The sequence below is a fragment of the Pseudorca crassidens genome, chromosome 1 (assembly GCF_039906515.1).
Source record: "Pseudorca crassidens isolate mPseCra1 chromosome 1, mPseCra1.hap1, whole genome shotgun sequence".
Classification (NCBI taxonomy): Eukaryota; Metazoa; Chordata; class Mammalia; order Artiodactyla; family Delphinidae; genus Pseudorca; species Pseudorca crassidens.
Genome location: NC_090296.1, coordinates 77,076,200 through 77,097,892, shown reverse-complemented (window position 1 = coordinate 77,097,892; position 21,693 = coordinate 77,076,200). Strand labels below are relative to the sequence as shown.

The 21,693-nt window shown below is 54.0% G+C and overlaps 2 protein-coding genes across 3 annotated transcripts; one reads left to right on the top strand and one right to left on the bottom strand.

Annotated features, from left to right (window-relative positions):
- The first annotated feature begins 196 nt into the window (after positions 1-196).
- NUTM1 (NUT midline carcinoma family member 1) lies at positions 197-10,090 on the top strand. The gene is made up of 7 exons (XM_067742004.1): positions 197-227; positions 2,213-2,921; positions 4,970-5,098; positions 6,218-6,357; positions 6,846-7,132; positions 7,416-7,529; positions 7,879-10,090. Exons 1-7 carry the CDS (start codon positions 212-214, stop codon positions 9,862-9,864), a joined length of 3,381 nt encoding a protein of 1,126 aa, XP_067598105.1. The 5' UTR covers positions 197-211; the 3' UTR covers positions 9,865-10,090.
- Positions 10,091-10,911: 821 nt separating this feature from the next.
- On the bottom strand, positions 10,912-18,880 carry LPCAT4 (lysophosphatidylcholine acyltransferase 4). 2 transcript variants are annotated; one of them, XM_067741987.1, is made up of 14 exons: positions 18,190-18,880; positions 16,800-16,942; positions 16,243-16,463; positions 15,758-15,870; positions 15,575-15,635; positions 15,230-15,288; positions 14,997-15,031; positions 14,411-14,465; positions 14,200-14,282; positions 13,809-13,934; positions 13,345-13,477; positions 12,097-12,195; positions 11,553-11,760; positions 10,912-11,278 (listed from the first exon to the last, which is right to left on the bottom strand). In XM_067741987.1, exons 1-14 carry the CDS (start codon positions 18,301-18,303, stop codon positions 11,124-11,126), a joined length of 1,605 nt encoding a protein of 534 aa, XP_067598088.1. In that variant the 5' UTR covers positions 18,304-18,880; the 3' UTR covers positions 10,912-11,123. The 2 variants fall into 2 exon arrangements, with proteins under 2 accessions (XP_067598088.1, XP_067598092.1); XM_067741991.1 differs by having other exon boundaries at positions 11,553-11,739; positions 18,190-18,879.
- Positions 18,881-21,693: the final 2,813 nt, after the last annotated feature.

Sequence of the window (21,693 nt, the reverse complement as noted above, 5' to 3'; positions counted from 1 at the left end):
CTCCCTAACCTCACCCTATATTCCCCCTCCCCTCCCCCACTGCAGAATGCCTTGAGTCCTAGATTCTAGTTCTGTTTTGATCTGATCTTTACCCTCCCTTCCTTGGATCCTTGTGTATCTACTGGAGCCAGGTTACTCTCTGGGTCCTGTACCTGCCTGTCTCATTCTGGAGGCTTCCAGACAGCCGCGGTTAGTGCCCAAACTTGAGAGGATGTCTTCCGATGGAGGTGAGTCTGCAGGTGGGGGGAAGGTCCCTGCCACCTGCTCCCCCCTTGGAGATTCAAAACTTGACACTTTACGTGGGGACCAGCTCTCTGGGCTGACCTCGAGGGATGTGAGAACACTAGACCCCGTCAAAGGCATCACACTTGGGGAGGCTGGGGAAGGAGATCGTGCCATTAAGACTATGGGTTGGGGAAGGAAGAGGGCCCCCTGGGTGGCAGATCAAAGTGCCTCCGAGGAAAGTGCTGAGTAGAGAGAAGGGATGGTAGTTAGCAACTTACTTCTCTGGAAGAGGGATTCCTTCAACATGTGTTTGTGTGGCATGGGCAGGGGTGTGTGTTACGAGGGACACAGAGGGTTTCAAAGGGAAGACCCAAGTTCTGGTGTCTTCTTTAGGCAATTGGAGGCTGCTCTAGAATTTTACCCTGAGAGAACTGAGCTGGGGCTGCTCTCGCTCTTATCGGGTGGGGGCGAGTGGAAGCCTTTGCTAGAAAACTGTTCAGTGGGGTCATCTGTTGCCAAGTCTGTAGAGAAATGTCCTCTCGGAAGCTAGACCAGAAGGTGCTGTAAGTGCCTCTGCTTAGAGCCTCTTGGCTCCTTGCAGCCCCAGCGAGGGCTTCTCTTCTAGTTCAGGGAGCAGTTTTCCTTGCTTTCCCAGGGCCAGGGGAAGTGGGTCACTCCAGCAGGGATGAGAACTGGGGCTTCCCTGAGATGCTGTGTCTTTCTACCTTTTGTGGAACTCAGGCCTTCAGACCCATTTCACTGTGTTCCATACTTCGGGGAGTATTCCTGGCCCTCTGCTCTGTGGTTGAGGTGAAGGGTTTGCTCGTATTCCATGTCTCCTTCATGATCAGGAAGCAGCGGAAGCTGAATGTTGTTAGTTTACCAGTGGAATATTCTTTATAAGAGGGGGAGGAGAGTAGCATGAAATTAGGCAGATGATCTTCTGCTACTATTATTAAAAGTCCTGGGCTTCCCTGGTGGCACAGTGGTTGAGAATCTGCCTGCTAATGCAGGGTACACGGGTTCGAGCCCTGGTCTGGGAGGATCTCACATGCCGCGGAGCGGCTAGGCCCATGAGCCACAACTACTGAGCCTGCGCTTCAGGAGCCTGTGCTCCGCAACAAGAGAGGCCGCGATAGTGAGAGGCCCACGCACCGCGATGAAGAGTGGCCCCCGCTTGCCACAACTAGAGAAAGCCCTGGCACAGAAATGAAGACCCAACACAGCAAAAATTAATTAATTAATTAATTAATAAACTCCTACCCCCAACGTCTTAAAAAATAAAAAAAAACATAAAAAAATAAAGTCCTAGGAGATACACATCCTGATTAATTAAGTACACGTTTTATGTATTTATCCCTGGTGTCTTTGACTAGAGTCCACATAGCCCCTGAACTGTGTTTCAGACTTCATTGTCAGTGCCTTGTTCAAAAGTGGACCCTAAATTTCTGATATTAGGTGTTCCAAGCAGATAACGTTTTAATAGGTCCCGCATCTCCTTAAAGCTCTGGAAACCTCCTCCCCACACCGCCTTCCCCTTACCCATTTCCTGGCTCTTATCTCTAGTCATTCCTGGCTGTTATGTAACAAAATTCCTGGGAACAAAACATCTAATGCACACACACCCCCTTCCTGGGAACAGTGCTTCTGCGTCTGGTGGCAGGGACCACAGAGCAGCTGAGAGCAGAATCCAGGTGGTGTGAGGGTGTTTGGAATGTACCCGTATGCTGGGTGACATGTGTTATGGGGTATGAACTCGTGGGCCTAAGGGTCCTTGCAGCTTGCTTCCCTAGCGCACTAATTCTCAGCAGGGAGTAAGGGACATCAGAAATACTTGGGGGACATTTGCAAACTATACATGTCCCCCCTCCCTCACCTGTTGAGAATCAGGGCTCTGATTCTTCAGGGACTAGAGTGGAACTCAGATGACCTAGCTTCTGGTCTCCTCTTCTCCTTCTCCAGCCCCTCGTTTTCTTTGTCTCTGCAGCGTCGCCATTGCCAGGACACGACATGACCCTGAAACCTGGCGCTGCCCTGTCTCCTTTCACTGCACTTCCCTTCCCACAGCCTGGTCCTGGCCCATCAGACCAACCACCCTGGGGGCCGCCCTTGCAGCACCCCATGCCTTCAGCACTCTCTGCAGGCAACCCTCTGGTGCTCTCTGCTTTCCCCAGCCCATTGTTGGTGACAGGGGATGGGGGCCCTGGCCCCAGTGGAGCTGGAGCTGGCAAGGTCACTGTCAAAGTCAAGACAGAAGGAGGGCCAGCTGAGCCCTCCCAAACTCAGAACTTTATCCTTACTCAGGCCGCCCTCAACAGGACTGCCTCAGGCGCTCCCTTCGGGGGCCCTGAGAGTCCTGCCCCCGGATTCCTGACAGCCTCTAATGTGAAGACCCTTCTGCCCCCGAAGGCAGTTGGGGTGAGCCAGGAGGGCCTCCCAGGCCTTCCTACTCAGGCTCCATTACCAGCTGCCCAACTGGCCCCCATCGTGCCCCCGGAAAAGGCTTCGCCAGGGCCGCATGGGGCAACTGGGCAAGGAGGTCCTGCGGCTGCCCAATCCAAGCCCTCAGTGGATGACCTCTCTTATACCTCCAAGGGTGTTTATGAGAATTTCCAATGCTGGCAGCGCTACAGAGCGTTGGCAAGGAGGCACTTATCCCAAAGTCCTGATGCAGAGGCCCTTTCCTGCTTTCTTATGTAAGTGGAGAGACCTGAGATTCATTATTCTAGAGGCTTTTAAATAAGGAGGATTTGGGGATGGACAAAAGAGGTTAGGCTAGTTAGGAATACTTGAGGGCAGGTGATGAGGGTGCTGGAGATGCTATGATAATAAAAATAATAACGACGAGGGCCACAACCATAACAAGCCTCTTTACCCACGTGCCAGATGATAACGAGCTTTCAGGTGTCTCCTCTCAAGTGATCTTCACAACCCTGTGAGTTCAGGCAGGCATTTTTATGGTCATCCTCATTTACGGATGAGAAGACTGCAGCTCAGAGCAGTGATTGGAACTCGGGTCTCTGATACCGAGTGCCAGGGCCCTCCCGTTCTATTTTACTACCTTTTGGCATGGAGTTGAGCTGTCCAAACTGGCCAGGATGAGGAGCACTGGGAGGGGAGGATGGCGCGCGGCCGGGCTGAGGAGCTTGTGTGCCACCCTCTCTACCGCCCCCCGATTTTTGTTTTTGTTGTTTTGGCCACGCTTCGCGGCTTGCGGGATCTTATTTTCTCAACCAGGGATCGAACCCGGGCCCATGGCAGTGAAAGCACCGAGTCCTAACCATTGGACTGCCAGAGAATCCCCCACACTGCCCCCTGTTTTATTCAGGAGAATTCAAGTTGAAATAGGGAGACGGTAGAGCTTGCTTAGTGGTCGAGGACCAAGGCCCCACCACTCACTAGATTTGTCATCCTGGGCCCTGGCATTTACTCTCTTTGCCCTCAGTTTTCTCATCTAGAAAGGGGATGATTATACCCACCTCAGAACGTTGCTGAAAAGATGAAATGAGTTAATGTATGTGAAATGCTCAGCAGAGCGCCTGGCACAGAGAATGCTTCATTAAGTGGTACCTGCTATTGTTATTATTAAAAGGCAATCTAGAAGAGGAGAAGAACTCACAAAGGGCCAAAATGTCTGTGTGAGCGGATGCTTGGCCTGGGAGCCCAGGGTCATAGGCTGTTATGTTTATAAAGCAAAGTCATTGACCATCTGGGGAATTTTCTTCCCACCAAGACCCTCCGTCTCTCTCAACTGCACTGTACTCTCAGCATTTTGTGTAAACCACCGTATAACGCATGCCACATCTTACTGGACTTAAAAAAAAAAAACCAACTGTACCTGTTGTTCCTCCAGTGGCTGAACCCCTAAAGGAATCCCCCCCTTCCATCCTGACTCTGGAGTGAATAAATCAAAAGGCTCCCCCAAAGTCCTTGGTGTAGATCACCGTACCGACTTCCCGCTTTCTGCAGACAGCTCTGGGTTCTCTCTTGGAGGCTGGCAGGCTGAATTGCTAACTCCTGGCCTATTTCTGTTCTCCACGTTCAGGGGCTCTGGGCAGGGTCTCCCCCAAAGTGCAGTCCAGACCCTCTGCCACAGTCACCCGGGAGGCTGGTAAGACGCTCAGAACTGGGATTCTGGGGCGCTGGCATCCATGGTTATAACAAGCTTCCCCAGGTGATTCTACACAATAATGATTGAGGACTCATGGGAAGTCAGAAAGGCAAAAATGCATCATAAAGAGCTCAAAGAGTATTGATATTTGCCTGTGACGGGTATCCCAGAGGCAAAAAAACACTTAAAAACCAACAAATAAAAACACCACACAGCCTTTAATTAGATTCATTTGGGTTAGGGAGTGCCTTTTTAAAAATGTAAGAGCCATTGGGCAGGGTTCAGCCTACTTTACAATGAATCCCATTAATTGAGTAACATGAGCGCTTTCTTCCTCATGTTTTGTTGAGGACAGCACTGTGAGAATTCAGGGTAGTTGATTTTAAAGGGTGGGGAGACAAACAGTCTGATTTTGTGCGAGGTTTGTAAATTTCAGTGGGAAGAAAGGCCAGTGTGGTGAATGGATGGATGTGAGGTTGGGGGTCTGGGATCTAATCAGCAGTGGGATGTGACAGGGACTGTGGGGCATGTTTGATCTGATGAGGGGCCGGGGGTGTGCACTGAGGTGGGTGTCAGGGCAGGTGGGAGGGGGGGTACACTTGTAGACTGTGACTGACCCAATGGGGGTTTTAGCCCAGTGCTTCGTTCCCCGGCCCGGCGGAAGCCCACTATGACCATGGAGGAGGGACTGCCAAGGGCTGTGCAGGAGTGGGAACGTACCAGCAACTTTGACCGGATGATCTTTTATGAGATGGCAGAAAAGTGAGTCCCACCAACCCTCATCCTCCCCAGGGGGGCTGCGTGGCTGAGGGGTGGGAGCAGGTAAGAGAGGCTTGGGTCTGGGCTGTGGATGGTTACTATAAGGGATGCTGGAGGAGAGGTGTAGACTAGCATAGGGTCTCCTGGATCCTCACTGCTTCTTCCACCATCTTGACTCTTGGGCTTTTCTATCCTATCTCCTCTTGGAAGCTCTCCCTTCTCCAGACCTTGAGTTGTATAGGGGCCTTGATATTGAAGCTCTTAGGATGGGATTGGAGCCCGGTTGGTGTCAAAAGTCCATGCTGAAGGGAACCTAGCAATGAGGAGGTAAGCCCTACTAGGCAGGTTCTTTCCTGTCTCGCTGACCAGGTAGCAAGTGACTACTGATGCAGACCTTGGGGCCACCACTCCTCTGGAAAGAGTTTAGCCCGTCATCTTAGGGAGGGGCTGGTTCTTGAAGAGGTTTGTCAGGGCAAGGTCCTGGATGCCCAGAGTGGTCTTCTGGTTCATATCCCCCATTTCTCCATGATAATCTCCTCGGTTAAAAAAGTAACTCAGGAAAATGAACCCTTCCCTCCAAGCTTAACTATCACTTTCTCCCCCAAATCTGGACCCATACCTCCTAGATTTACCCTTCCAGGACCCCAGTCCCAGCCTCAGGACTCCTGGATCTCAGCGCTGCTTCTTGCTGGGAACCTGCCTTAAATTGCAACCCAGGCCCTGCTTTGGGATTTCAGGCATCCTTTATGGTTGTAGGCAGGGGCAGAGGAGGCCTTGAGGAGCGGCCCACGTGTGGGATCTTGCCAGGTTGTGGCATAGGCCTGACTGAATTCAACAAACCTGTATTAATCGCTGCTGTATACCCTCACCAATGCTGGGTGAGACAGCGTATGAAAAAGCCATGCATGGCTCTGTCCTGTGAAGCTTACAAGCTCTAGATTGTTTTCTTAACAAGCTTCCTAAGTGACGATTGTAGGTAGGGGGGCTATGTGGAGACCTTGTGAGTTTTCCCCAGAACTGTTATTCGGCCCTCTGTGAGTAGATACCCCGGGGTCTTGTGTCTGGTTTTCGAATGGATCTTGGTCTTCTCAGCACTGCCTGGGCCTTCGGCACCCTCTGCAGGTTCATGGAGTTTGAGGCCGCGGAGGAGATGCAGGTTCAGAACACACAGCTAATGAATGGGTCCCAGGGCGTGCCTCCTGAAGCCCCTCTGAAGCTTCATCCTCCAGGGACCCCAGCCCCCGAGGTTTGCCAGCAGGCAGGTAAGGCCGCCCAATTCCAACAGGAACCGTGGGCCAGAAGCTCAAAGGGAGGTGTGCAGAAACCAGTCACGGATCAGGGGAGGCATTGCCTGTGCTTCTACCAGTTTCCCTCCAGGCAGGGGCATTTGATGTTCCAAACAGGACATACATAGGAGACTGAGTTCTCAGGTTCCCTTTGTCCCAAACTAGGTATTGATCTTGGCTAAGTAAACCAACTACTCTCTCTCAGAGACTGTAATTGAGGCACATGGGGGCTGGATCAGGGGGCTCTTTGGAGTTTCAGGGGTTCTGAGATTCCTCATCCAGATTCTCTCTCAGACCCTCCAGCTCCTAAATATCCTCCCCTGGCTGGTACCGTGTGTCAGGTCTGCCTGCTCCAGTCTGGAACCGTCTCAACGTGCCCAGGTTGCCGTTACAAATGCGGGTGAGAGGCAGAAGCCGAGGCCTCGGTGCCGCTTCCCATTTCTCCTTCCTGCTTCACCCCTCAGTGTACATTCCCAAGAAGGCGGCCTCCAAGGCGCGGGGGCCCCGCCGGCGGCAGCGCAAGACCCAGAGGCCTCCGGCTCCTGAGGCACCCAAGGAGATCCCACCAGAGGCGGCGAAGGAGTACACCGACATCATGGAAGGGCTGCTGGCGAGCCACCCGGCCACCGAGGAGTCGGATGGAAAACAGGAAGAGGAGGAGCAGCAGCGGCAGGAGGAAGGGATGTATCCAGATGCGGATCTCCTGAGTTACATCGATGAACTGTGTTCTCAGGAGGCCTTTGTCTCCAAGGTGGGCTGGCCCTGGGTGTCTGGTTTCTAGCAGATCCTGGGGTGGGAACTCCAGGGAATCAAAAATCTAGGGTTCTGCCCGAGGCAGTGGGCGACTCGACTGTCTTCCGTGCTGAGGAATATGTGTGCATGGGTGCACACACGTGGATGCGTGAAGCTGGTGTTTTCTAAAAGCCCAGGGAGAGGGTGGTGAGTAGGGAGGTGCATGGCTGCTTCTCTAGAGCCTCTTGGCTCCCGTTATCTCCTGTCAAGAACTCCCATCACTTTTCCTTCCATTTCCCCAGGTGGAGGCCGTCATTCACCCTCAATTTTTGGCAGATCTGCTGTCCCCAGAACAACAGAGGGATCCCTTGGCCTTAACTGAGGAGCTGGAACAAGAAGGACTCGGTCTTGTCCAGGTAAACCTGGGAGGTAGAGACTATCAGAATGAGAGGCTCCCGTGGCTTTACCTAACCCTACACTGTCTTGGATGGTATGGCTCCTAGAGACAAACAGCTTCAGCAGTCAGCTTTGGGTGCAGAACAAGTAGGCAAGGGACCGTGGAAACGGGAAGCATAAGGGCTCAAAGCATGGGAATAAGACCCAAGAAGGTGGAAAAGAAGAGCTGTGGTTATCTGGCTTTGAGGCCGTTACTTAAGCCACTTGCTTGCGTTCCCTGCCCTGCCCAAGTATCATCTACCCAACACCCAGCCCGCCACCCCTTCTCACAACCACATATAGAACAATATCTGTCCATTCTCCTTCTAGCTGGTCCAGCAGCGACTCCTGCCCTTGGAAGAGGAGGAGGACGCAGAGGCACCTCCAAGCTGCAGTGGAGCTCTATTGGACTCGCGTCCTTCTGTTTCTGATGAGGATGAAGATGGGGCTGGGCGGCCTCGGCCCTCACCTGGGCTTTGGGTGGCTGGAAAGTCTGCTTCTCTGGGAAAGCGGGCAAGAGAAGTGCCTGCTGGGCAGGAGCAGGACTTAGATGGCCTGAGGGGGATGTGCAGGGATGGGAACACTCTGCCATCCCCCAGTGGCTGGGACCTGCAGCTAGAACTTGCAGCTCCACAGGGAACGCAAGGGCCCTTACGTATAGAGAGAAGAGGGTCTGGGAAGGTTACAAACCAGATAGCCCCACTTCAGGATGGCCACCTGGGAGGCGCTGAGTCCCCCGGGTGCTCCCTGGTGGGTGATAGGACTTCCGAGGCTCTGCCCCTTTGCTGGCAGGAAGGCCCCCAGTTCGAGATAGTTCTCAGTTTGGATGCTGGACTTGCAGAGCTGGCTCCTCTGCAAGGACAGGGGTCAGAAAAGCAGGCCCTGGGGCTGCAGACTGAACGACAGATAGGGGGTCTTGGAGTGGCTCCCCAGGAGACGGAGCCATTAGCAGTGCCCCAGGAAGGCTCTTCAGGGGCCATGTGGGGAGACGACAGAGGTCCTCCCACGGTTCAGAGTTACGACCAGAACCCTTCCCCTAGAGCAGGTGGGGATAGGGGCGGGGACGGGGCCTCCCTCAGTCCGGGAGTTTGGCTCAGCAGTGAGATGGATGCCGTAGGCTTGGAGATGCCCTTACAGATCGAGGAGGTCATAGAGAACTTCCATGATTGGGAATGTGTCACTGAGCACCAGCAGGGCGGCCAGGCATTGGGCTCCAGAAGCAACATTTCTCTGGGTCCTGGAGAAAACACAGCACCTGGGGATGTGGGAAGCAGCATAGTTAGCTGTGCAGGCACAGATGCCACAGCTGCCCTAGAAAAGAGAAGCTACTGCAGCTCGTCAGGACCTCTGAGGGCCAACAGCCCGGCCTCAAGCCTTAAAGAAAATAGAGAGCAGAGCCCTGAGACTCTATGGGATCCCAAGCATCTGTGGGTTGAAGGTTGCCCCCCGTTGCTAGAAAGCAGAATTGGTGCCTCTACACTGGGGGCTTCTGAAGAAACCCTCCTGCCTGCAAATCAAGGCAACATCCTTATCCTGGGGACCCAGGATACCTCCTCCTTCCCTGAGGCCAGCCCAGAGGCAGGGAGCGGAGGCAATTCCACTTCTCCCCTGGTGGAAGCCACAGATCAGGTCAACATACTAGATGTTAGGGATGCCGGTGGCCTCCAGCTAGGGGTCAGTAAGGATACCTGCCCACTAAGTTTTAATTCTTATGACCCCCAAGGAGAAGGCAGGGAGGATACTGATTTATCTGAGCCTAAAGACCTTGCTCCCTTACCAGGAGATCCAGAGTCTTACGCACATGGGACGCCCAAATCAACGGCTCCCCACCAGGGCCTTAGAAGCACTTCCCCTAGATTAGTTCTGAGAGAAGCCTCTCCTGTCAAAGAAACATGCAGCTCAGCAGATGGGGCCAAAGGCGAGGAGTGGGGGGACGAGGAGGACGAGGAATTCTCCAACTTTGCCCACCTCTTGGCCTCTAAACTTAGCCTCTCATCAAGGGGGCCTCCCCTCAGTTTTCGCCCTGCCTCAGGCCTGTTCTCCTCAGGGGGTCGGGGGGCCCAGAGAGCATCCCACTCCCTCGTTGCTGAGGCAAGAGGCCTCAGCCAGCCTCCGTATCCTGTTGCCAAGTCTGGGAAGCGAGCTCTAGTTGGAGGCCCAGCCCCTGCTGAAAAGAGGCCCTTCCAGGGAGCTGAACTTGGGGCACCTGGGAAGAAACCCCTGCCTCTGGGAGTGGTTCGGGCCGCACAGCCTCGTAAAAGAAGGCGTGATGGTTTCCTCACAGGCAGGAGGAAGAAACGATGTCGTACCCAGTAGGGGGCAGCGGGACCATCCTGTCCCACCTGCCAGTCCCTGCAACTGGGGGGCCCAGAGTAGATCTCACCCTGGGGACACACCAACTGTTGTTCTCAGCCCTAAGTTGTTTTGTTGTTCTGCAAAAGTGGCAAGCGTGGGAAAGGGCTAGGCTAGAGGTGGTCCCCTTGGTGAGAGGTTGGGGGGAGTACCTTTGGAAGTTGTATGGGGAAAAAAAAAAAATAAAGATTTTGTTGTTGGAAAATGCTTTCAGTGTGCCCCTTTGTATCATGTCTTTGCTCTAGATGTGGTAAGATGCTGAAAAGAAGAAAGGAGGTGAGGGCGGCCTCGGATTTGATGGGTCCAGGTGACTTTCCAGCCTCTTCTAGGCCCTCTGATAAGCCCTGGCGCTGAGGGTCCCCCATGATTACTTTATTCCTCCCTCATCAGAAGCCTGGATGTGGTGTTCGGAGGGCTTCTCTGGATATCCTACCAGTATCTGTTTCTCTTTAAAAGTCCATAGATGGAAAAGCCCTTCTTTTTAACCTGTCAGATTTCTGGGATAGGTAACTGTTTTCTAAATCTAACTAATTTCCATAATTGTGCCTAGACACAGCACCTTCTTTGGGGGGGGCCTTTTCTTCTTCCTTGAAAAGCAGCTGGACAGAAGGGACTTATATGTCCCCAATTCATCCTACGGCAGAAACCCCCTGGGCTGCAGGCAGGACGGTTAGTTCCTAACACAGGTCTCTGTCCCTACTATGGCGGGTGGAAACCAATCTCAGTAGGCTTATTAAACATGAAATGGTAATTAGCTATTTTTTAACCTCTAATGAGGACAGAACAAGAGGGAATAAGCTGAAAAGAGGTTTGTGAGGAGGCCTGTTAGAGGGTATGACAACAGGAGGGAGGATACGAGATCTGCATGCTCCGTCTGGAAGTGACGAGGACTCATTGGCTGTGGCCAAGAGGACTGACCTTGAGAACCTTTGGGATCTTCCCATGGGCGGTCTGCAATCATGAGTCCCTTTCCTTCCCAGCTAATGATACCGCCAATGTGACTGAGCTTCGTTGTTTTTTTTAAATAGATATAGATATATATTTATATATAAAATAGTTTCTTACAAAATAAGACCAAACGAACAAAAAATGAAAACCAACTTAAAAAAACCAACAACGATAACAAAAAGTCAAGCAGGACAGAGACGGGCTTGAGGGCCAGGGTTGGCCTCTGGCGCTGCCCTGAGTCTGTGGGCGGGTGCGAGCTGGGGAGGTCGAGGTGCTCAGTCGCCCTTCTGCTTGGGGGCCTGCACGGCCCCGTTGGCCAGAGCAGGGACGCTGTCTGGGGAGGAGGCGTTTGGTGTCTGCGAGGGGCGCAGGTAGGTGCCGAAGAGCTTCCCGTGGAGCGGGTGGTGAACGGAGAAGTCCTGGAACTCACCTGCATGGCAAGAGCGAGACGGGAAAGTAAAGACCTGAAGAGGAGAGGAAGTGGTCCCCAACCCTCTTCTCAGAACTGGTATGTCCTGTTCCTCGCATCTCAGCCTCACTGTCTCAAATCCAAGTTGACATCCTCTGCCTCCCCAGCTGGTTCCTCCCAGCCTTGCCCCTCGGACGTCCTGTTCCCACAGGCTGGCTGCCGGTCCTGTTCCCTCCCAGCCCAGTGCCGGGGGCGCTCCGAGTGCCCGCGAGGGGCCTGGGAGGCCATGACTCACAGAGGGAGAGGCCCTGGCGGGCTCCTGCCTGGCACAGCTCGGCGTGCAAGGTCCTGGCAGCAGGGTGGGGCGAGCCCAGCAGCAGGTGCAGGATGGTGCTGAAGCCGTCTTTGTACAGCAGGCGGCCGGGCCCCTCGGCTTGCTTCTCTTTCTCCTCGGCTTGCTTCTCTTTCTCCTCGGCTTGCTTCTCTTTCTCCTCGGCAAAGAGCTGGGAGGGAAAGGGACGCAAGTCAAGCTCTCTCCTCGTGCCGTCGCCCCCCATGTCTGTCTGACAGGCTCCTCCTCTTCCAAGAGTGTGGAGCCCAGGCCTCCTGCCCCCCACCTCCCACCCCGGGCCCTTTCGAAATATAATCGTCACGGCTGCTGCCTTCTTCCTGTTGCCAGCGAGGCCTCGGCAGAGACGCTGGGGCTCTGCGGTTCAGACAGCGTGGCCCTGGGACACCGAGCGCCTACCGTCCGGAGGCACCTGAGACTGTACACCGCACAGGCCTCCAGGCAGGGTGAGCACAGCCTCCACGTGCCTCCCACCCCAACGTCCTGATACCTCAAAGGCCAGGCGAGTCAGCTCCTCCAGGCTCCTGCCCCCATCCAGAGCCGCCAACGCAAGGGCCACGTCTCGGAAGTCCACCAAACCCCTGGCATCCTGGAGGGTGGAAGATAAACCAGGGCGATGCAGGGACCAACCCCGTGTGCCCCTTCCTGCTCTGGATCTCAGCTCCTCCCTCTTCTCGTCAGGCCTGGGGGGGACCCCTGCCTGTGTCCACTTCCCTCAGAACCGTGAGCCCTAAACTCTCCGGGATCTCGGACAGTCCTCTCGGGGCATGGGTTTGCCTGGTGACAAAGCTCTCCTATAAAGGGATCTCCTAGGAACGATGGAATCCCTCAGGTATGCTGAAGTTACCATCAAGTTTCTGATATACTATCAGGGCATTCTGGACCCCAAGCTGGAAAAACTGGTTCTCTTCTGACTTGGCCTATGTGGGAGAATGGGTCCAACAAACTAACAGGGGGCCACTGGCATAATTCCTTACCAAAAAACTCCCTGAGGATACCTGCTGTGTCAGATCTATGTGGGACTGGGGCACCTGGGTTTTGGTTCTGTTCTTCTACAGGCTATGATGGGAAGCTCCTTTCAGGGACTGTCTGCCCCAGTCCAAGGACTCAGCACACCTGGATCACTCTCTGTTCTCTGAGAGGATGTTGAGAACCACGGTCTGCATCTTAGGTCAAAAAGAAGTCCTTGGGACCACTGGGAGTTGCTCATAAACATTATGAACCTTCTGGGGTTATTATAATTGGACAAGACAACCTGGTTAAATCCCAGGAAATATACAGCTCACCAAGATTCTTGAGAAGGTTCAGGAATCCCCCAGAGAAGCTCTGGGATATGTTTTAAAAATCTGCCCAAGTATTACACATACTTCTGGGTCTCAAACCCTTAACTGTCTAACCTGTCCAATGTTGTCTCCTCTGTGTATGTCACCTTCCCACCTAACCCTCCCCCAGTGCCCCACAAGGTCATATGATCCCCATCTCTGCCGATCTCCAAAATGCCTCAGAAATTTATGGACCTCATTGACCATCATTTCTCAATTGTTCTTCTCCACAATGAGTAAAACATTGCTGTTCAATGCACTGGACACTCTCTATATAAAAAATGAATCTCCCAGCAGACCTCAGAAGATGTCCATCGAACAATAGCTGTTAAAGCGTCCAGCCCAGACTCCATATTGGCCATCCACACGGCCCCTCGGATACTGTACTTAAATCTCGAGCATCCCAGCCCCTTTACCTGCTGGAAGTAGCTAAAGGCACCAGCCACCATCTGGGGGTCAGAGAGCTGTAGCTGCCTGGCAAACTCTTCCTGGCTGATCATTCGACTCCGGCCTGGCTCTGCCTCAGTGTCCACACAGCCAGGGGACAGCCTACAAGGGAATTGTCGAAGGTGCAGAGCTGACTCAGTTTCCTTCTGGACGCATCACCCAGCAGGATCCTGGCCTCAGTGCGGGTACGTGTGGTGTTTTTCTAAGATGTACTCTGACTCATAGTCCCCGGAGAGCCAATCCTACTTTTGTCACTGGGGTTATTACGTATCTTTCTTTTTTCCTCCTTCCTTTTACCCCATTATCTTTTAAAAAATTCCTCTGTCTTCCCACTTTTTCTTTTTTTCTTTTTCAAGACTCTTCTTCCTCCTACCCGTTCTCTTTCTTCTTCTTTTTTTCTCTTGCCCACACCCTCATCTTCAAGGTCACTTACCCAGCCTTCCGAAGCACCCTTCCCAGTTCCCAGAGCTGCGGCTCCAAGGCCACCTTCAGCCGGCCCACCACAATCACCGGCAAGCTCCCTACAAACTCACACTCGGTGGCTGGAATGCCCAGGGCCCTACAGGATGAAGAGGGATGGAAAGCAGGGGAAATGAGGCAGAATACTCGCCTGTGGGTTCATTACTGATTCTGGCCTGCCGACTACAGAGAGATCAGGCCCCCTTCACTCTCCCCTCCCCCACCTCAGCTGTCCAATAGCCCTTCCCCCTGCCCTAGCCATTCCCCTCCCCACATGTGTGCCTCAAAACCCCAGCCCTCCTTCCCCTCCTGTGGTCCCTCTGCCCTGTATATCTGTTCTAGGAAATACCCTGTGGGACACTTACTGTGCCATAACCCTCTGGACGTTGTTGGCATAGAGGGTGGGGTCCCTGCTTTCCTCCGGGCTGGGGCGGTACACAGGGAGGAACTGAAACACACACACACAGACCTCTCATCAGGACCTCAAACCTAGGGGCGACCACTTCCACCCTCTTTCCGCAAAGCTTCCGGGCTCAGCAGATGCCCACTCTCCCACCCAACCCACGGGGGTCATACCTCCACATCCACGATGCTGCAGGGCTGAGAGGCTGTGAGCCAGAGGACTTTGAGTCTAAGAGAAAAGAGACCTCAGAGGCTCAGCAATCTCTAACCATGGGCTCCCCGCACCCCAAGGATGGAGTGGCAAAGTGCTGTCCACCGATGTAAGAATAAACCACTAGCCATACAGTCAGCTGGATGAGTATACAGCCAGGAGGCAGAGGGGCCAGAAAGGCGGCAGGATAAGAGAGAGAATGCTGCAGGTCTAGGCCAGGGGAAGACGTGCAGGCGAGGGTTTTCAGTAACAGGCAGAGGAAAAGAGGCAAGCTGGGTGGTGCGGACCACCGAGCGAGAAAAGCTAGGAAAGTAAGTCAGAAGTCTCTATGATTACAGCAGGAATGATTAGGTGGGACAGCTTAAAGGCACTTCCAGATTATAGCAGGAGATGGGAACAAAACAGAGGGACAGGGGCATCCCCTTCGCTAGAGTTCTCTCAGTCCCAGGACGAAGAAGGACTATTCACCTTGTCTGGAGGGCGGAAGATGCACCAGGAATTCTGTGGGACCCCACTTCCCACCCTCACCCCAAGAACACCACTACTCACACTCCAGGGCCCCTCCATGCCCAGCTGGTGGTATCCTATGTGGTAAGCAGAGGTGAGGGGAGAAAGGCATTATTTTTCTTCCCCGGAACTGGCCAATCCTTTTGGAGCAGAGGCCCTGACCCTGACCCTGACCCACCCCACATGCACATCCCATGGTGGCACTAGGGGTTTTCACTGATTCCCATTCAGGGTGGACTTGTGCTCCCCCTCCCCCCTCTCGAACTAAGACTCACCAGACTGTTGGGGTAGCGGATGAGGACAGGCTGCACAGGCACCCCCGCGATGAAGGCTCCTAGATCCCGTTTCCACCCCCACCCCCCAGGCAGAGGTTAGAGAATGGAGGTAGCTAGAGGGCATGAAGTATAGGCATCTGGATCAACTCTACAATGAGATCTGGGCTTGCTCCATTTCATTTATAATTTTCTCTGACTCACGGAGACTCTTCAGTGTCAGCTAGGAGGCTCCCCGTCTTCCTCCCACCCCCCCACCCCTCCACTTCTTGGGTTATTCCAGAGTCCCTCTCCAAATCCTGGGCTCCTTTTTCCTACAGCCCTACCATCCACTGCTGTTTTATTCACCTGGTTTGAATTTAAGCAAAGCCTTCTTGTTGGAACAGGTGCCCTCAGGAAAGAATAGTACCTGGGTAAAAAAAAAAAAAAATCAAGAGACCAGAATGCGGTGGGTGGAAGGGGACGAGAGGAAAAAGAAGCCTCTTCAGGAGGACATAAAAGGCGAGGAGGTTTAAAGACCCTTTTACCCACCTGGGGCCACTTGCCTCCTGAGGTAGCCCGCCTTCGGACCTCCTCCACCACCCTGCGCCGAGAAGCCGGGTCATGCCTGGACACTAGGATGGCTTGGTTGAAGCGAAGAAGGGCTGGGGTCCGGAGAGGATACAAGGAGTCACTTGGTTCTTCCCCAGGGGTAGTAACACCTGCCTCCTTCCCTTCCTCAACAGTAGGAGATGCTTCCCGGTTATCTCTTTGCCCTGGGGACCCTCCTTTCCTGGTGTGTTATCCCTTTTAGGGAACTGACCAGAGCTCCCTGCTCTCTTCTAAGCACAGAGCTGAGAGTCGAAGAGGTTGCTTTTCACAAATGGTGTTAATTTGCATTTCATTTGCCAGCATCAGGCAATATCCCCTCTAACTTCTCCCTCCCCCCTTGGGGCCAGTTCTCTCCAGAGTCTCTGATTCCTGTCTCTTTCACCCAGAGTGGTCATCTCCCTTCTTCACTCCTCTTAATCTCTCACCTCCAATGACAGGAACAGAAAGGTTCTCAGCTCGAGACACCACCTTGGGCAGGTCACAGGGCAACAGAACAATGGGGTCAAAGAACGTAGAGTGAGGGGCAGCAACCAGGACGGGAGCTTGAAGGCGGGAGGCCCGCTGGCCCCGAACTCGAATCCGGAGGAAACCGAGCAGGAAAAAGAGCAGGCGGCTGAGGCCCAGCACCCCGTTGTGGCACACGGTCCTGCAAGGCAAGGCTGGGCATCAGCGGAGACCGTGATCCTGACCTTCACTCACCCCCCAGGCTCAGACACCCAGGAAAGCAGGTGTCCTTCTTTTGCCCTCTATTACCTGGCAAAGGGGCTAAAGTCTCTGGTTACTTTGGGACATATCAGGGTGCAAAATTTAGAGTTGAGGTCCTGGGTACCAGGGACTGGGCCTGGCTGACTCATCTCACCTACCCAGGCTGGGCAGGAGAGCTTCAGAACCCTCCCTCCTCCTCTCCTTCAAGAGGGAGCAGAATGGATAGCAAGGAAGAGGAATGAGAAGCTGGGTCTCTGGGGGCTGGTTCCTCACTTACTTTCTCCATCCTGTAATCGGCTCCTGAAGCTGCTCCTCAGTAAGACCAGCTACTTGCAGCCAGGCAAAGGGCCAGAGGAGAAAGAGGACGATAAAGGCCAGAAGCACTCGGATGGGGGCCAGCAGTGCCCCCAGGAGGCAGAACTGCAGAGGGTGGGAGAGGAGGCCACTTCAGGGTTGAGATGCTCCCTCCAGGCTTCCCCTCTCCCACAAGAATGGACCCAGGAGCAGAGGACCATCACCCCCGTATACCAGGAGACGAGTTGTGTGGGAACAGGAGATGGGACTGGAACCCAAGGTGGGATGAAGACACCAATGAGGGAAAGAGGATAAAAGATGAATGGGATCAGGGGCCTCACTTTCTCGTCTTTCAGCTGGTGCCCATCACACCAACAAAACTGAAAGACTGTTGAGAGGATTCAAGGATAACTAGTGTGAAAGCGCCCAGCACTGTGCTTGATGTAGGGTAGGCTAGAGATGGTTCCTCCTCCCACCACCACCTTCCATAAATAGCTCCTACGTCTAACAGAAACCAGGTGCATCGTCCTGTCCACTTCGGGTCTGGGAGGCAGAGGGTTGGGAAACACAGAGAGGTCTACTTTTCAGACCCAGGCCATTCTCTAGTTCTGCCCAGGAGCACTTCCCCAGTACTGGGGGAAAGGCGAGAAAAGAGATCGGCCCTACTCCACAGGGTAGGGGTTGCCAGGAGCCAGGGTGACTCCATGGGCTGCCCTGGGGAGAGTGCAGGTAAACAAACCGAGCCCCAGGAGCCGGCCTCAGGGGAGGTGAAGGCAACAGAAACCTCGGACACTCCCTTCTCATACCACTCCCCAGCCTCCCCAGGCCGGCGCAGCCCTCCACTTCCTGTAGCCAACCCCCCTCTCCACCTCCCTACCCCCACCCCAGCGGGAGGTGCTGCAGTGCATGGGGGGTGGGGTGGGTAGTGGAAAGGAGGGGTTGCTGGAAGAGCACGGGGGTTCAGGCTCCGGGCCCAGAAACCTCTTCCAAGTCAGAGCCTCCTAGAAGCACTCAGCACGCCCCTGCCCGCCCCCCCCATCCGTGGCCTCTACCTCCATCCTAGCCCATCGGCCTCCGCAGGATGTAATCCGCAGTCTCCCGCGTCCTCCACCTCCCCTACCCGTGGGTCCCCTGCAATCCTCCATCCTCACCTAGTCAGTTCTCACACACCTTCAGCTTGTCTGTCGCCCAAGCCCGCGTCCTCCCCAGGACTCCTCGACCACCCCCTGCCGCCCCCACGTGCGCACCCCCTGACTCCCGCCCCGCTAGCCTCTCACCGACCCCTTTTCGGATCCCCATCTGTATCAAGGCTCCAAAAGGCCTCCTTTTTCTATCCCCACGAGTCCTCCCGACGCCCCCCGCCCATACCTTACCTTAACCCTCTGGAGGCGGGAGAGGTGTAACTCATGCACGAAGGGGTTGGGGGGCGCCGGGGGTCCGGGGGTGGGATAGAGGGGGGCCCAGTCCCCCGGACTTCCCTGGCTCATAGCGGCGGAAGAACGTGGGAGAGAGGGCACCCCAGCCCGGCCCCGGGCCCCTCTTTGCAGAGCAGCAGCTGCAGCTGCAGCAGCGGCGGCGGCGATCTAGCCCCGGCCCCGCCTGGTGCGGGGCGCCGAGGGGCGGGGAGCAGGCTGCGCGGTCGGGCCCGCGTTGTCAAGGAGCCGGCCGAGGGGCGGGGCTTCCAGCGTCCCGGCGCCCCTGCTCCTCCGCGCTCGCCACAGCGTTCGCAGCCCCTCGGGCCATTGTTACGAGGCGGCCGGATGCCGGAGCGCGGCGCCTGCCTGCGGCCTGACCCCGGGCCTGCCCCTCCGGGCGTCCCTCTCGGAAAACCCGGCCCGCGCCTCCCCGCAGGCCTCCGGCTCGGAGCGAGTTTGGGGCGGCGAGGAGCGAGTGGAGCTGAGAACGCCCTCAGACTCTGCCCGGGCGTCGAGGTCACCCTGTCAAGCACAAATCGGGGTGGGGCCCTCGGGCGGATGAGAATGGAAGGGCGGGCACGCAGTGCGCGGAGGCCGGCAGCTCGCGGCCGAGGCGGGGCCCACCACCTCTCGGAGGCCGACCACCTTTCCTTCCTGGTTGGGTCGACGCCATCGCGCGTGGACTTGAGGCGCTCGCGCCCTCTGGCGGCCGTATTGTGCCTAACAGCTCTCGGCATCCGCGTCCTGCCTGAGCTAGGCAGGGCTGCCTGTTCTGGTGTGAGGACTCCATCAAGGAGTGAGGTACCGGCAACCATCAAGACGCTGGTCATACATTTACCAGGGCTCAACCAGGCCTGGACGGGTAGTGCGAACCTGAAAATCTGGGATGACCCCGGACGCAGCCCTCTTTTTCCTCCTAGTCTCTTTTTTCTTTCTGTTTCTTTCTCTCCTTCGCTCCAGTGTGTAAGAGGACAAAGTGATACCCCTCATCCCCAAATTCCAAACTGTCCTAGAAAGCACATAAACTGGTTAGACCCTGGTCGTCAGGCCATGGTGAGATCAGGGAACTGGCTAGGCTTTGAGATCCACAGCCAGTAACACAATCAGAAATAGTGACAAAAAGGAGATAAGAGCCTCGTTGCTTGTGGAAAGAAGCTGCCTTCAGTTCACCTTGTTTTACTTCTCTCTTCTGCATCCCTGTCAGTCACCATTTCCTGAGGGTAATGGGAACAATGGCAGATCAATGGGCTATTGGGTCATTGGGTACCATTAATCTTTTATTGGAAGGGGGACCAGGCAAAAGTCAGAAGTCACTTTACTTCTATCTAGACCCCCTTCCCTCCTTCCTTGCCCCATAATTTACCCACTTATATTCCTGCCTATATCCCTAAGAGAGCAGCCAGCATTCTCAGAGAAATAAAAGGATATCCTAGTCAGATTTATTTCTTAAAGTTTTTAGAGAAGATTCCATGGCTCTTTAATTTTAAAATTTAATTTATTTTTCCAGATTTTTTGAGATGTTATTGACATATATGTAAATTTAAGGTGTACAATGTGATTATTATTATTATTTTTTTTTTTGCGGTACGCCGGCCTCTCACTGTTGTGGCCTCTCCCGTTGCGGAGCACAGGCTCTGGACGCACAGGCTCAGCGGCCATGGCTCACGGGCCCAGCCGCTCCGCGGCACGTGGGATCTTCCCGGACCGGGGCACGAACCCATGTCCCCTGCATCGGCAGGCGGACTCTCAACCACTGCACCACCAGGGAAGCCCCAGCCTTGATTTTATATTTGCACTAATCCTTCCTGGAGATAATGGTATGAATTTGAGTTGCTAGAGTGAGATTGGTTCAGAATAAAGTAAACAGTCTTGAATTTGGCACCACAAAATAGTTCATGGGACTGTTGTCCAGTAACTCCTTTGCTTGGGGCATATACCCACCCGTTCTTTCCCGTGTCCCCTCTGTCTAATGTTAGCTGCCCCCACAGCCACTCCCTTCTACCATTTCTTCATCCTGAGCTTTCCAGTTTTCTGGGGACAACCAAAAAGTTCTGTTTCCTGCCTTCTGCTTTTTCACTAAGAAATACCATTTAAATTTTGATGAAATATCTAAGAATTAGCAGTGATTTATGGGAGAGAACTAGGTTAGGGGCTGTGTGAGGTGGTGGTGGAATGTGTAAAGAGGCAAAGCAAAGCATGTATTCAAGTATTATCATCTCCATTAGGCCTAGCACAGTGTCTAGCAGAAAGTAAGTGCTTCATAATTATTATTGTTGGCTAAATGCATAGTAATATTTATTGCTTTTTTATGCCAGAGTTCACAAAATTCTCTTGTTGGCTCACAATCAGAAGACATAAATAGAATATAAACAGGATCAAAGAATTAGCAGAGTAGGAATGGAGATGGCAGGGTAGGAGGACACGGAACTCACCTCCCCCCACAAACACATAGAAAATCCATCTGTATGTGGAACAATTCTTACTGAAAACTAACTGGGAACTAGCAGAAAGCTTGCTTGCTTCCAAAGCAGGGTGGGGGAATTCCCTGGTGGCCCAGTGGTTAAGACTCCTTGCTTTCACTGCTGAGGGTCTGGGTTCAATCACTGGTTGGGGAACTAAGATCCCACAAGCCATGCAGTGTGGCAAATAAATAAAGAAATAAAATAAAACAAAGCAGGTGGAAAGGACAGATTGAGACCATGTGGCTGGCTGACTGGTTCCCTGGCGACTGCCCTGGCATGTACCCCAGCCTGAGCCAACTAAACACTCCGGCATCATTTGCCTTGCATTGCAGCTCCACACTGGAATGAGGGCTTTCATAACCAAGGAAAAATCTTGGCCATGAGATGCTGTGGTGGCTCAAACCCTAAGCAGAGTCTGAACAGGGAGGCGCCAACAATTGCTGGTGACCACAGGCAGCACATCAGAGCCAGACCACATCTCTGTTGGTGGCTAGACCGCCATACCCCATGGCCCACTCTTACCAAATACCCACACTGCCCTCTCTTGCTCTAACACTGCTCCTCCCTGAGGCTGAGGGTGCTGGTGTTGGGAGGGGGAAGAGCATACACTTAAAGAGATCAGAGCCAGCTAGGACCAGACCCTCATGGTTTCAAATCCAGAAACTTGGGACCTGACTCCACCCCAATAGAGCAGTGACAGCCACAAAGCAGAGGGGAAGAACCACGTCACACCTGGCTCAGGCCCTAGCCCTCCCATGTCCAGCCCCACCTCCTGCCAAGGTGAGAGCTGCCAGCACACCCTGAGGAAAGATGTGACGTCAAATCCAGCTCTCCCACCAAAGCCACTGGGCACAAACAGACTGTATAGTGTTGCTCCTATATAAGGACCCACTTCAAGGCCAACATAGTTAACTGCTTCATCTAATTTCATAGAGTCAGAGAAAGATAAGCAAAATGAGAAGACAGGAATTTGTCTCAACTGAAAGAGCAAGAGAAAACC

Excerpts from the sequence above, each read along its gene's own strand:
- NUTM1 (XM_067742004.1), top strand. Across the intron at positions 6,358-6,845 it reads CGAGGTTTGCCAGCAGGCAG|TGTACATTCCCAAGAAGGCG; the intron begins GTAAGGCCGCCC and ends TTCACCCCTCAG. Across the intron at positions 7,133-7,415 it reads AGGAGGCCTTTGTCTCCAAG|GTGGAGGCCGTCATTCACCC; the intron begins GTGGGCTGGCCC and ends CCATTTCCCCAG.
- LPCAT4 (XM_067741987.1), bottom strand. The coding sequence starts at position 18,303 with ATGAGCCAGGGAAGTCCGGGGGACTGGGCCCCCCTCTATCCCACCCCC. Across the intron at positions 15,636-15,757 it reads CAGGAGGCAAGTGGCCCCAG|GTACTATTCTTTCCTGAGGG; the intron begins GTGGGTAAAAGG and ends TTTTTTACCCAG. Across the intron at positions 15,032-15,229 it reads TCCGCTACCCCAACAGTCTG|GATACCACCAGCTGGGCATG; the intron begins GTGAGTCTTAGT and ends CTTACCACATAG.